Below are 12,655 nucleotides of genomic sequence, written 5' to 3' on the forward strand. Positions count from 1 at the left end.
GGTGTACTGCCGCCATTCCACTGTGTGCCATATTGTGGTAGCCACACTCTCTAACACGCACAATGTGCATTAAAGGGTAAGTTCACTAATTTCGGAAAATGGGAAAATGGAATTACCCGCTCAAATCTGGCCCCCTCTCCACCCCCAGCACCCCCCCACTATACTTGCTTACCTTTTGGCGAACAGTCCTTTACCTCCACCAGTACGGGTGTATTATCTGTACCCCGTACTGTTGTCCTGCGCAGCCCTGCACTATGCATTTTTGAATTTCGCTCTCAGATTGCGATCACTTGTTGCTCAGCGTGGTCCGTTAAATACGGTTTTGATTTAAAACTATTTTTTTTGTATCGACAAGTAGATTGGCCCCTGCTTTAGCCCTTGGGCAAGTAGTTTTTTTTTTTTTTTCTTTTCAACTTTCACACATTTTGTGTGTATACAGTTGTGCTCAAACATTTGCATACACTTGGAGAATTGGTAATATATGTACTATTTTTAAAGAAAACATGAGTGAGCAGGCAAAGCACATTTCTTTTATTTTTAATTAGGGCTGTGCAAATTAACTATTAATTTCTCCATTTAATCGTTAATCTTTTTGATCGAGTAAAATTTTTTTGAAACTTTCTGCACGAGCGCCTGCCAAGACATTGGCCTATACACATACAGCACAGCAATTAAGTAATATAATGAACTAGGATCACACTAATCCAGCACGTTATTATTCTGAGTTGCCCCACTCGAGTGTCGGCCATATTGAGTGGGGCACGTGAGATGAATAACGTGCTGGATTAGTGTGATCCTAGTTCATTTTATTACTTCATTGCTGTGCTGTATGTGTATAGGCCAATGTAGTTGGATCTGTATGTGCGTTTATAATCAAAATTAATCGATTTTTTAAAAAGAAATTTCGATCGAACACGAAAATTTTAATCAGTAACAGCCCTATTTCTAATGGGATTCATATTCAACTGTAGCTCATAACAGAATGGCACAATCATAAAACAAAACATGGCAACAAATAAAAAAATGAAATGACCCTTGTTCAAAAATTTGCATACCCTTAGTTCTTAATACTGTGTATTGCCTCCTTTAGCATCAATGACTGCGTGCAGTCTTTTGTAATAGTTGTTTGAGGCCTGGAATTCTTTCAGGTGCTCTAGCTGCCTATTCGCCTTGGAAAAATTCCTCTAGGTCATGGAAAGTCTTTGGTCGTCTTGCATGAACCACACATTTGAGACCCATAGTGGCTCGATGATAAAAAGATCAGGAGACTGTGATGGCCACTCCAGAACCTTCACCTTTTTTCTGCTGTAACCACTCGGAGGGTCAACTTGGCCCTGTGCTTTTAGGGTCTTTGTTGTGCTGGAAAGTCCAAGAGCATCCCATGCAGAAGAATGCAAATTGTCTGCCAGTATTTTCTGATATCCTAGTGCATTCAATTTCATAATTTTCACAAGATTTCCTGTGCCTTTTTAGAGCTCTCAAACATCATTGAGCCACCACCATGCTTCATAGTGGGGATGTTATTCTTGTCACTATAGGCCTTGTTGACCCCTCTCTAAACATTGCGATTATGGTTGTGACCATAAAGCTCTAATTTGGTCTCGTCACTCCAAATTACAGTGTGCAAGAATCTGTGAGGTGTCAAGGTGTTGTCAGGCATATTGTAACCGGGTGGCATTGGTGCAGTAAAGACTTATTTCTGGCAACACGACCATGCAGCTCATTTTTCTCCAAGAATAGTCGTGTTGTGCTCCTTGAGACAACCACACTGTCTTTTTCCAGAGGTATCTCCTGAGGTTACCTGTGAGTATTTCTTTGTATACCGAACTATTCTTCTGACAGTTTTGGCTGCAATCTTTCTTGGTCTACCTGACCTTGGCTTGTTATCAAGAGATCCACGAATTTTCCACTTAATAGGTGATTGAACAGTACTGACTGGCATTTTCAAGGCTTTGGATATCATTTTATATCCTTTTCCATCTTTATAAAGTTTTATTACCATGTTACGCAGGTGTTTTGACAGTTCTTTTCTGCTGCCCCATGGCTCAGTATCTAGCCTTCTCAGTGCATCCATGTGAGAGCTGACACTCATTGACTATTTATACACAGACACTAATTGCAATTTTCAAAAGCCACAGATGTGGGAAATTAACCATGAATTGCCATTTTACCCTGTGCATGTCACCTTGTGGGTCAAAACATTCCAGGGTATGGAAACCTTTGATCAAGGCCATATGGGTGACTTCTGTTATTATGATTTTAAAAAGGAGCCAAAACAACTGTGATAATAAAAAAAATTGTGTAAATATCTATATAGATATATATGTACATGTTTTGTGTGGTTTTTTTTTTTTGTTTTTTTTTCAGCAATGCTGCTTCAAAACAAATTTTTTTTTTTTTTCTGGCCTGATTGAAAGTTTTGCTGTAGAGCCTTTTAGGTTGTTTTGTATATTGCCCTACCCATGTGCACCTTTCCCTTTTTTTTTTTTGCTAGTTTAACCCTTTCCCTGCCAACGACGTAAGGCATATGGCGTAACACAACAGTTTCCAGCTGGCCACGTCAGTGTGTCTTACGCCGCTGGCTTTCACCCTTCTGCTATAAGCTTACGATCGCTTCAGCAACCGTGAAATTATTACAGAAGAGTCCCCCTGACTGTCCCCTGAAAATGAATAGCTGTCATCAACGGCTGATAAGGTATTTGTTGCTGGGATGAGCCATTCAGCTTGTGCTATTATATAAGCTGTAAGCGAGCTTTTTACCACAGACTGCTAAAGCAGTCTGTTGAAGACATAGAATACCAAAACCCCAGACCATGGAGAAAACTTGAATACAATCATTTCATTTCTTTCTTGTGAAAGAGAATATAGAATGTGAAAAGACTGGGAGATAGGGCAAAGCCTCTGCGTAGCCCCAGACATTATCCAGACAACTGTTTTATCGCTACATACAGAGTACAGGCACCGTGGCTTGTGTCCCTTGTAAAGAGTTTCATTATCACTGTGATAGTCAATGGGGATGCACTCATCCTCCCAATTTTACGGTATTTGAGATGGTTGCGTTTTTTGGGGTTTTTCCAGTTTGCTCGGATTCACCTTAAAGCTGCTGTGAAGGGAATGCATCTTCAAAATGGCGTGCTCCCCGCACATACCATACAACTGTGACGAGGATCGCTGTGCCAAGGAACTAGTCACACAGTGCCTATGCTTTCTATGAACCCCTTCTGATGGTGTATTTTTTGGTTAGTTTACATATGCAATACTGATATGCCTAGTATTTATTAAACGGTTTGATTTTACCACTTTGACTGCACGTTCTCTTCTATGGCGTTTCAAACTTATCAGAGTGCCCCTTCTGACTTTTAAGAGCAGCCTACATTTCACATCCTAGCAATAAAATGCAGGCTGTGGTGTAGCTCCTGAGTTGCCATGGAGGTCTCTCTGCCTAATGCAGCAGAGATCATACTGTAATTGGAGGAGAGGCCAGTTACATGGCCGAGGTCTCCTTAATTTTTTTTTTATTTTATGTTGCTGCTTTCTGAAGCAAAGGGAACACAATGTTGGCTACACCTCTGTGCCATACCGCTGCTTTATTAATGAACTCCAAAATGTTTAATTTGCCATTGATTATAATTCTGCTTTTGTTACTCGCAGCTCCAAGTAATTTGGCAGCAATTGGGTCTGTGTATATTTTGTGTGTGTGTGTGTGTGTGTGTGTGTGTGTGTGTATGACAATTTTGATATCTTGTGCATAATTGTTTTTAAATTGCCATAGCAGTGAGTGACCGTTTAAAAAATTCTATTTTGTAAACCTTAAGGTAGTTGAATTGCAATTTAAAACACAGCCTTGCCATCATTCCATATCAGTCTTTTCAAATAACTGTTGCGCTTAAAATCTTTAGCAGATAGCTCTGAAATCTGTTTCCATGGTAATTTTTCTGATATATTCTGGCTTTTATCTGAGCCTTTACTGGTACATTTATGAAATTAGTTTGTTAAATAATGAGCAAGTTTACAGATGCTTGCTTGTATGATCATCAAATGGAGTACTTAAGAGATAACTATGGGGTAAGTGTTTTTCCCCATAGTTCTCTTAAGGGTCACAGGGGGACATATAGTAGCGTCTTCCCGTAACCCAAAGCTCAGTATATCATGAGCTACAGCTCGCGGTATTCTGAGAACGACGCAGCCTGGACGAATCCCAACATTACTGTCAAGATCCCCCAGCTGCGTGAGTGACTACGGGCTCTGTGCCCGCCCCCTCCCCATCTGTTCCTCCAGTCAGCGCTGGAGGATCGGAGCGGGAAGGAGGGGAATCCCTGCAGGGGGCCCTGCATGGAGATCGAGAAGTGAGCGAGCGACGGTATGTGTTCTCTCACTTCCCGATCTATTGAGCCGACGTGTGACAGTTTCATTGTCACATGTCGGCTCGCACTATGAGGATGAGTGATTTTCACTCACCTCATAGTCCTCCTTTTAACTACACCTTGAATTCATATTGAATACACTAGTTACAAAATAGTGTTTTTACTTAAGGCTGATTCACACCTGAGCGTTTTACAGTGCTGATCGACGCGCTGTAAAACGCCCAGCAAGTGAAATCCCATTATTTCCTATGTGCATGGTTCCCACCTGGGCGTATTTCAGCGTGTATGAACGCTCTTAAAAACGCCCTACGCCCAAAGAAGTACAGGAGCTTCTTTGGGGCGTATATCCGTGCGTATCCATTAGGATACAGTAAAACAGAAAGGCATCATGACACACTCGCAAACCAGCATGTAAAACAACTCGTCTCACCACTAAGGATAATAACAGAGGTTTGGATACACGTCTTCTGCAGAGGATACAAATTGTTGAGTGCGTTTGTCGTTTGTTTTCCATTAGGATACAGCCGGATAGCCTTTGTAAACGCCCGTTGGTTGCGCATTTCATTGACCGCAAATCGCGGTAAAAACGTGCGTCAAACGCGCATATTACGAACGGCCAAGTGTGACCCTAGCCTAAAAGTATAACGAAGGGCACAACATTTTTTTATTATTATTTAGATAGTGTGGTAGTAGTACCGAACCCCTTTCAGGTGTTTATTGCTGTGGGTGTCTCAGTTGGGGAGATTCACTCTCTCTCATTTTCCTGATCACCAGTGTCATCAGGAATGAAAATGAAGGTAAAACCAGCAGAATAGGAATAGAGGAGATCTTCCAGTTGGGGCACTTGTTCTAGTGACAACTGTCTAAGAAGTTTCTCATATTGTAAAGTTTTCCTTTTAACTTCTTAAGTCTGCATTACCGGAAGGGATGGAAAGTTTCCCGTAGGAGACAAATCGAAAAAAAACCACCCGGTTAGTTTGTTGTAAACCAGACAAACTTGTACAAAACGCTCAAATTGCAGTAAACCATGGCATTTGTTTTTCTGACCGTTTAGCATATAAAAGCTGTCTTGTTTGCCGTTGGTTACTGCACTGCAGGTGTGTATACCCTGCCAATTATGTAAACTGCACTGGCTGGGTGTCCTTTTTTTTTTTCTGTATACATCTATGATCATTCATTTCATGTCATTGACTGCATTGCAATCAGTAGGTTTTGAAAATCAGGGTTCAAAGCAAGTTGTTTGAATACTAATTTGCATGTACATACAACTGCAACCATTGTGACGCTGTATATGCTTGTGAAACCATTTATATGTAATTTCATGCTTTGCATATGTTCCGAACCGACTAAATATATAGTCTATAATGAGATGAAAACAAACCTTTTATTTGTAATTGATTACATGCATGCATGCATGCATACATACATACATACATACATACATACGCACACTGTGTATAATGTGTGTGTGTGTACATTTTTTTTTTTTCTAATTTCTTTGTGTATGCTGTTGTAAAATAACAGCAGGAATTGAAATAAACTTTTTAAGGGAAAATATGTATTCATTAGGATAACCAGTTAGCATGATGGTTGAGTCCTTTTTCCCCCCCTCAATATATGAATGGAGGTAGCGGAAAAAAAACCCCATAGAATTGAACTATTTTATTTTGCTGTAAAGAATATTGTGATACGCATTTCCCTTCATGAAGCAAAAGGTAAACCGCTTAATACACAGATGGAAAATTTATATGGGAGCTTTTTTATTTGCCAACGGATGGGGTTTCTGTCCCAGTTTCCACTGCTCTGCCACACAGCAGACTTGTCTGGCACAGGAAAGTCCCTGAACGGTCTCTCCTGCAATTTCTCTTACAGGTGGTCTCCCCACCATGTGCCTTGATAGTGAAGGAGAAGCAGCAGACTAATGAGCTCATCTGTCAGCTCTTTTTCTCATTTGAGCGTGTCCCTGAGTGGCTCCTTGTACTACTTCTTCTGTCTGAGCTTTGCTGTTCAGGCACGAACAAGTCAAATTAAGGTATTTACACTGCTTCCATTAAAAAAAAAAAAAAATCCCTTTAGCAATGTATTTATAAATAGAAATATGCCCTTTTTAATATGTGCCTTTTTATGTCTGCCTGGAGTTGAGTTTTAATGTATATTTTGTGGCCAAGAAATTCTGAATGAATTTCAGTTTAAACAATTGCAAGAAGAAAAAAAAAAAAGTACCTAAATGGGGACATAGGCTTTTTTGTCTTAACATTTTACATAAAGTAAAAGAGCAATCAACAAAGTGTAAAGAGAGGTTGGTTAAAAAGCTCCCTTGCTAGCTGACTTTTTTCAGCTGAATACCTGCTCTCTATGCTGTCAAGATTGTGTGTTGGCACATTTTTGATGCAGCGTTTTATTGAGACTCTGCATTGGTCAAGTCGTTAGTGAAAAATATGTAATGCATATTAATTTCATGTCTCTTCTCTTTCCCAACAAAAATAAGTCTCTCCTAGGTGTGTGGCCTAGCTTGTGTCTGGAAATTGCAGAGACTGTGAGATGAGAGCTTTCAAAGAAGAGTCCGGTGTTCTTTGCAGATTGTGGTCAGAAATTAGGAGTGAACTGTCAAACTCTGCATCTCGGTTTCTCCTACACACAAAAGCAAGGGATAAAAAGCCTCATACATGTACTGTGGGAGGTGACTGGGCTGCGAAAAATAATACAGTCCAACTTCTTCTTTAAGAACTGTTTTTAAAGGGTCACTAACCAAGGATATTGCTGATCTCCTTTTTGATTTCTGTTGGGGCATCTCAGATGTTGCATTTCAGGTCTTCATGCATCTTGGGAAGGAACAGGACCTTGATTTTATTACCTGGAGAGCTTGTTTCTGTAGCTCTTAAGAGATTTTCCATTTCATTTGGTTACTAAACTCATTATGCTTTCCCTGCTGTTCAAATATTATCTTTCGGTTCACGGACACTAAGGCCCCGTTCACAACAGGGTGGTTTGGCCGACATGAACGATCCCATACATTGCTATGGGAACCGTGCGGCGCATGGCTCTGAGCGATCTGAACGTCCTGCCGCCCAAATTGCTCCCTGACCCTTTTTTGCCGCACTGATTAGCGTGGTATCCATACTGCTTTCAATGGAACTGTGCGGTTTTGGGCGTTTTTTAAATTGCGTTTCAGTGCTAAACCGCTCTTTTAAAATCCGCGCTGTTCCGCAACTGCCCCGGTGTGAATGGGTTCTAAGCTCTAGGGGGAAAAGTTTTTGGCTAGATAATAATGGCCACAAGCATTTATTATCCTCGGTTAAAGTGATTTGTCTATGGTTTGACTAAAACATCACTTTTGGGTAGGTTATGGCTTCTAGTTTTGGGGCTATATGTTTTAGTAATTTTAATTTTCACTCTCTTATTTTAAGCTGTGATAAATCTAAAATGCTCCTTGCTTTAAGGATTTTCAATCCTATAAGCAAAAGAAATGAGCAGGTCTCAAAAAATTAACCAACAAATGTAAAGGTGCCCACACACCTTACAATTATCTGCAGATTTTCTGTGGTCAGATGGAAAAAGTGCAACAGATTGGCCCAGGTGGAGATTACTACATCCACACAGTGAAGTGTAGATGGAGGAATCTGTTGCACCTTTTCCATCTGACCACAGAAAATCTGCAGATAAATTGTGAGGTGTGTGGCCAGCTTAAGATAGTTGCCCAATCCAGTGTTTCATTGAGGAAACATTTAATTGAATAAAGAACAGCCTTCACCTGTGCAGATAGTATAGCTTCATTCTATTGCTCCCATGGTATTATATTTGTTCCCGGAAATGTGTGTCCTGGGCATAAATATTTATGTCCAGCAGGTTTGATTGTGCAAGCTTATGTAAAAATGAATTGCGGCCTTGCGCTCAAGCCAGAGGTTTAGCGGTAGCGTGTCTATTGGCTGAAATGCTGGCATGCTGATACCAGAACAATACAAATGTTCTCCAGCAATTTCTCCAGCTAGTCTGAACCGTGTGTGTGTGTGTGTTTTTCCAGTTGAAAAGCAGAGGTTTTTGTTCCATACATTTGTTGATAAATGTGAAGCCACATTGCTGCCTCAAGATGGCTCTGAAAAGATTCCTAACTTTAAATTGGTTGAGCATATATAGCAATTAATGAAAGAAGACTTCTTAAGGCCTAAGAGGGGCAGCAGGTGTTGGGTGGCCGATTATTGTAACTACTGTGTTTCCCTGAAAATAAGACACGGTCTTATATTTTTTTTTAGCCCCCAAAAACCACACTAGGTCTTATTTTCAGGGGATGTCTTTTTTTAATTTTTTAATGTGCAACAAAATGTACAACAATCTAAAGTTATCTGGTATCACTCTGCCTGTCACAGTAACTGGCGCTATAGAGGAAGTATTGGCTAATGCGGCTCTGCTCCCTCCGCCGCCGCAGCCTTGCTTTCTACAGCGCCGGCTTCCTTCGCTACAGGGGAAAGTGGTACCAGCGGCGCAGCAGTGGGGACATCAGACAGTGAACAGTGCGGTGAAGTACAGTACCATTTACCAGTACACATTACAGTACCATTACATTAAGCAGTGCCTTCAGGGGGACAGCAGTTGGTGAAGTATGGTACTGGAGTGCTCCCTGTCACTGCGCTGTCTGGAGAGAGTCCCCTGTCATCCCCTGATACAGTATGTCCCTGCAGGCTGATACCATGTCTCCTGCAAGTTCCCCCTCACATGCTACCACCAAACCGGGTCTTATTTTCGGGGTAAGTCTTGTATTACAGGAATCTTGAAAAATAGTGCTAGGTCTTTCGGGGTAGGTCTTATTTTTGGGGAAACAGGGTACCACCTGCTCCTTGACCTGGCTAATTTAAGTTCATTAAAAGATTTACCCGCTAGTAAATGTTTTTTTTTTTTTTAAATTAAAATATTCCTTCTGCTGTTCTCCACTTCTGGTTCACCTTCTTTCTACGTCTTGTGTTGGGTCATCTCTTGCTGGAAAATTCCATTTGGTGTTCTATATTTGGGGAGTAAATGGTACCTATACAAAGCCAAAGAGGAGCTGAATCTATGACTCATTGTAATGAATGATGCTGGGAATCTGAGGCATTACTTGGCTCTTACGTCTAATTACTGCAGTTAGATTATTTAACTAGGCTTATTATTTTGATTGTTTTTAGCTGTATACCCAGTTAAGTTTGTAACCTTCTAGAGAATGCCATGTAATGTAGCTGGACTTGCTACATGCTCTGTATATCTAATCGGAGATGGGGGCATTCAGGTGGTTGCCACACACATTACCTTTATGGCCTGCATAGGCTTGCCAGTATCATATACCAATATATACCATTTCATATACCAATCTTTAGAATTCATTTTCAACAGTATTAGGCATTATTTAGATATATCTTTTCTATTCTATCTATCTATATTATATCTATATAGATATATCTATATATATATATGTATATCTAGATATATATAGAGAGAGATCTATATATCTAGATATGAGATCTTTTTGACAGATCGGCTTTACACTGGTAGAAATTATTACATTGTATACAGTATGACTTAAATACTTCTTATTGGGTAAGAGTTGATTGGTTAATGACAGTGTGGCAGTCTCCCAGAACTGCTCACATCACTTGTTTGCATCAAACCACGATAGATGTGCCTTTAGGAAGAAGCGACCTGGCACAAGATTTAGCAAAGGTTAGGTTTTTTTTTTTTTTTTTTTTTTTTAATCATTTTTTTTTAGGCACTTTGCATTGTGGTGCAACTGATATGGGCTTCAGTGCCATCCAGTCTTAGGGTTACAGCCTGCAAGGTTGTACCTTACACTGGTGGTTCTGTAGGGGAGGGTATGTGTCTTTTCTTAGATATTTGATAAAAACATTACTGGAGCAGTGTCAGACTTCAGCAATGCAAACTTTATTACTGGTTTTAGAGTGAAAAGATATGGTAACCTAAAGATGTGTGAGCACTTATTTCTGTTCACTTTTGAATTAAGTGGCAAAATCATAAGGAAACGCTTTGCTTGAATGTTCAAAGGGAACATATTTGACATTACTACCAGCTCAGTGTCCCACACTGTAGCATGTGATAATGCTTGAAATGAAAGTCTTATTTAGTAGTATATGCTTTATAGAATTATCTTTGGAGATCCAGTTTTGCGAAAAGGTCCTAAACCTTACACATAGAAAATGTATTATAAAAAATAAACCACAAATATTTGCTCCGTATTTTGTATGAAAAATGTGTTCAGTCATATTTTATTGGCACGTAAAATATCAGGTATACCACAGAAGTGTGCATGCTTCTTATTGCACAGAATAAACACACATTTTTCCTCACATTAGTTTTTTTTCTGTTCATCTTTTTTCCCCAAACAAGTTTTTTTAAATATATTTTTAAAAATAAAAAAATAATTTTTCACTCCATTTACATCTCACTTGTGTGTCACTGTACATGCGTTCATATTTCCAACTTCAATATTTTCCTAGTCTTCACTTTTGTCCTTTTTAGTGCATTTTACGGTGCCGATACCTACCGGCTTTTTCCTTGGCTGCGTTGGCACAGGCATTGTGCTTATTCTGTTGTAAATGATTCCAGTATTTAATCAATTCACCAGGCTGGAACTGATGAGAGGTAATTAGGTGGCTATATTTACAGCTAGAATATGAAACTCTCCAGTGATTGAATACAAATTCATTTGGTGGGGGTATAGGGTCAATGCGCAGCTTGGCTAAACAGATACCAACATACACATCCTCTAAATGTAATCGTCTAATACTTAAGGAGACTTTAAATATTTTTTCTGCTAGATCTCCAGAGAAAACATAACCTGTTCCAGAACAAAACACAGGGTAACGCTCACTTGGATACAGGTCTGGGGACATGTACCACTTGCTGTCTTTGTTACGGTTGGGTGCATAGCCCCTCATTAAATACCCTGTAAAATAGTTGGTTCTCGGTGGTTGGTCTGGCTTCAGCAGTTTGTTTATCAAGTATTCTGTATTAACAAACATGTCACTGTCTGTCTTCATGACATAGGGAACGTGGGGGCAGTATGTTGCTACCCAGTTCATACCCATAAGTGTCTTAATGGTGAGATTGTAGTAAGTGTCTAAGTATTCTTGCTGAATGATATCATGATACTGCCTGCTTTCATCCACTATTGCCTGTTCAATTAACCCATTTAACTTGGTGTGTAAGCCCAGAAGAAACAGCCTTACAATCTGGATTCCTGGTGCAAGGCTTTCATTTCCCCATGTCTGCCTAATAGCCTGTCGCGCTTCAATTTGTCTTGGTTCTGCAGCTATGAGGAGTATTAAGAAAGGCTTTTTCTGCTGACATTTCTCTGGCTCATTAATGATATACTTGTAATGGTATACATTTTGTTGACCCCAGCCCTTTTCACTGTAAACACTTCCATTGGTGCTTAAAGTATTCTCCAGGCCCGTAACACCTTGTTGTTGTGACTCCGTGTTACTTAGGTTAAATGTGGTGTGAGGCTTCCATGTTTGTGGAATGGCATCCTTCCAGATATTCCTTAGTGAGCTGTTGGTATCAGTTTTGGTTGTTTTGAATCCACGAATTGAATGCGTCACTGGGTTCTCTTTTAGTCCAACTCTACCAGTGAATGAATTGTGATGGTTACAGAACAGCAAAGTGGCGAACAGAAACACGAGTGATAAAAGCCCTGTGAGATGGGTGCGAAAAAGTGACCTTTTACTATTCCAGGTCATTTTGCCAAGGCAGCAATGACGTCTCCTCCACTGAAGCATGCTTTTGAAATCCCAGTGCAGTTATACTGCATCTGCACTAATTTTCAGTTTATCAATCCCAACCTAGTAGTAGGACAGTCTATTATATCTCAGTGGCTTTCTTCATTTTTCTTTGTTGGATGAACCATTTCTTCTAAAATCTGTAAAAAGAAAGAAAATGACTGTGAACATCCATGTATAGTTAATTGCTTTTTATAGGGTCATTCACAAATCTATATTTTCTGACTGCCAGGATTGCATACATGACTTCAGTCTACCTAAAATGGTGACATAGGGCTCAGGAGGAGAAATTGTCATGTACAGGTTGCAGAAAGGTTGTTTTGATGTCACATTGTATTTGTTACAGTACATTGCTTAGCTTGTTTCCCACGGACAGTGACAGGTTTGAAAAGTCAATGAAAAGATTCAATTGTCAGAATGTATTTTCAGGGCTAGTAACCTCCTTAAGTCTCTTAATGGCATTTTTCTTAATTTAAAACAATTTAGCTTGATGTCTTGGACCAAGTCGCATTAGCATTCATTAAACCA

General features: G+C 39.9%; 2 protein-coding genes across 2 annotated transcripts in view; one reads left to right on the forward strand and one right to left on the reverse strand.

Annotated features, from left to right (window-relative positions):
• The window catches only part of CDC73 (cell division cycle 73), a 95,281-nt gene that overhangs the window by 47,802 nt on the left and 34,824 nt on the right, over positions 1–12,655 (forward strand). The window lies entirely within an intron of this gene.
• Positions 10,592–12,252, reverse strand: B3GALT2 (beta-1,3-galactosyltransferase 2). The gene has a single exon (XM_018567919.1). The coding sequence runs from the start codon at positions 12,125–12,127 to the stop codon at positions 10,862–10,864; it is 1,266 nt and encodes a 421-aa protein (XP_018423421.1). The 5' UTR covers positions 12,128–12,252; the 3' UTR covers positions 10,592–10,861.

The sequence above is a fragment of the Nanorana parkeri genome, unplaced genomic scaffold, assembly GCF_000935625.1.
Source record: "Nanorana parkeri isolate BGI_ZX_2015 unplaced genomic scaffold, ASM93562v1 scaffold1115, whole genome shotgun sequence".
NCBI lineage: Eukaryota > Metazoa > Chordata > Amphibia > Anura > Dicroglossidae > Nanorana > Nanorana parkeri.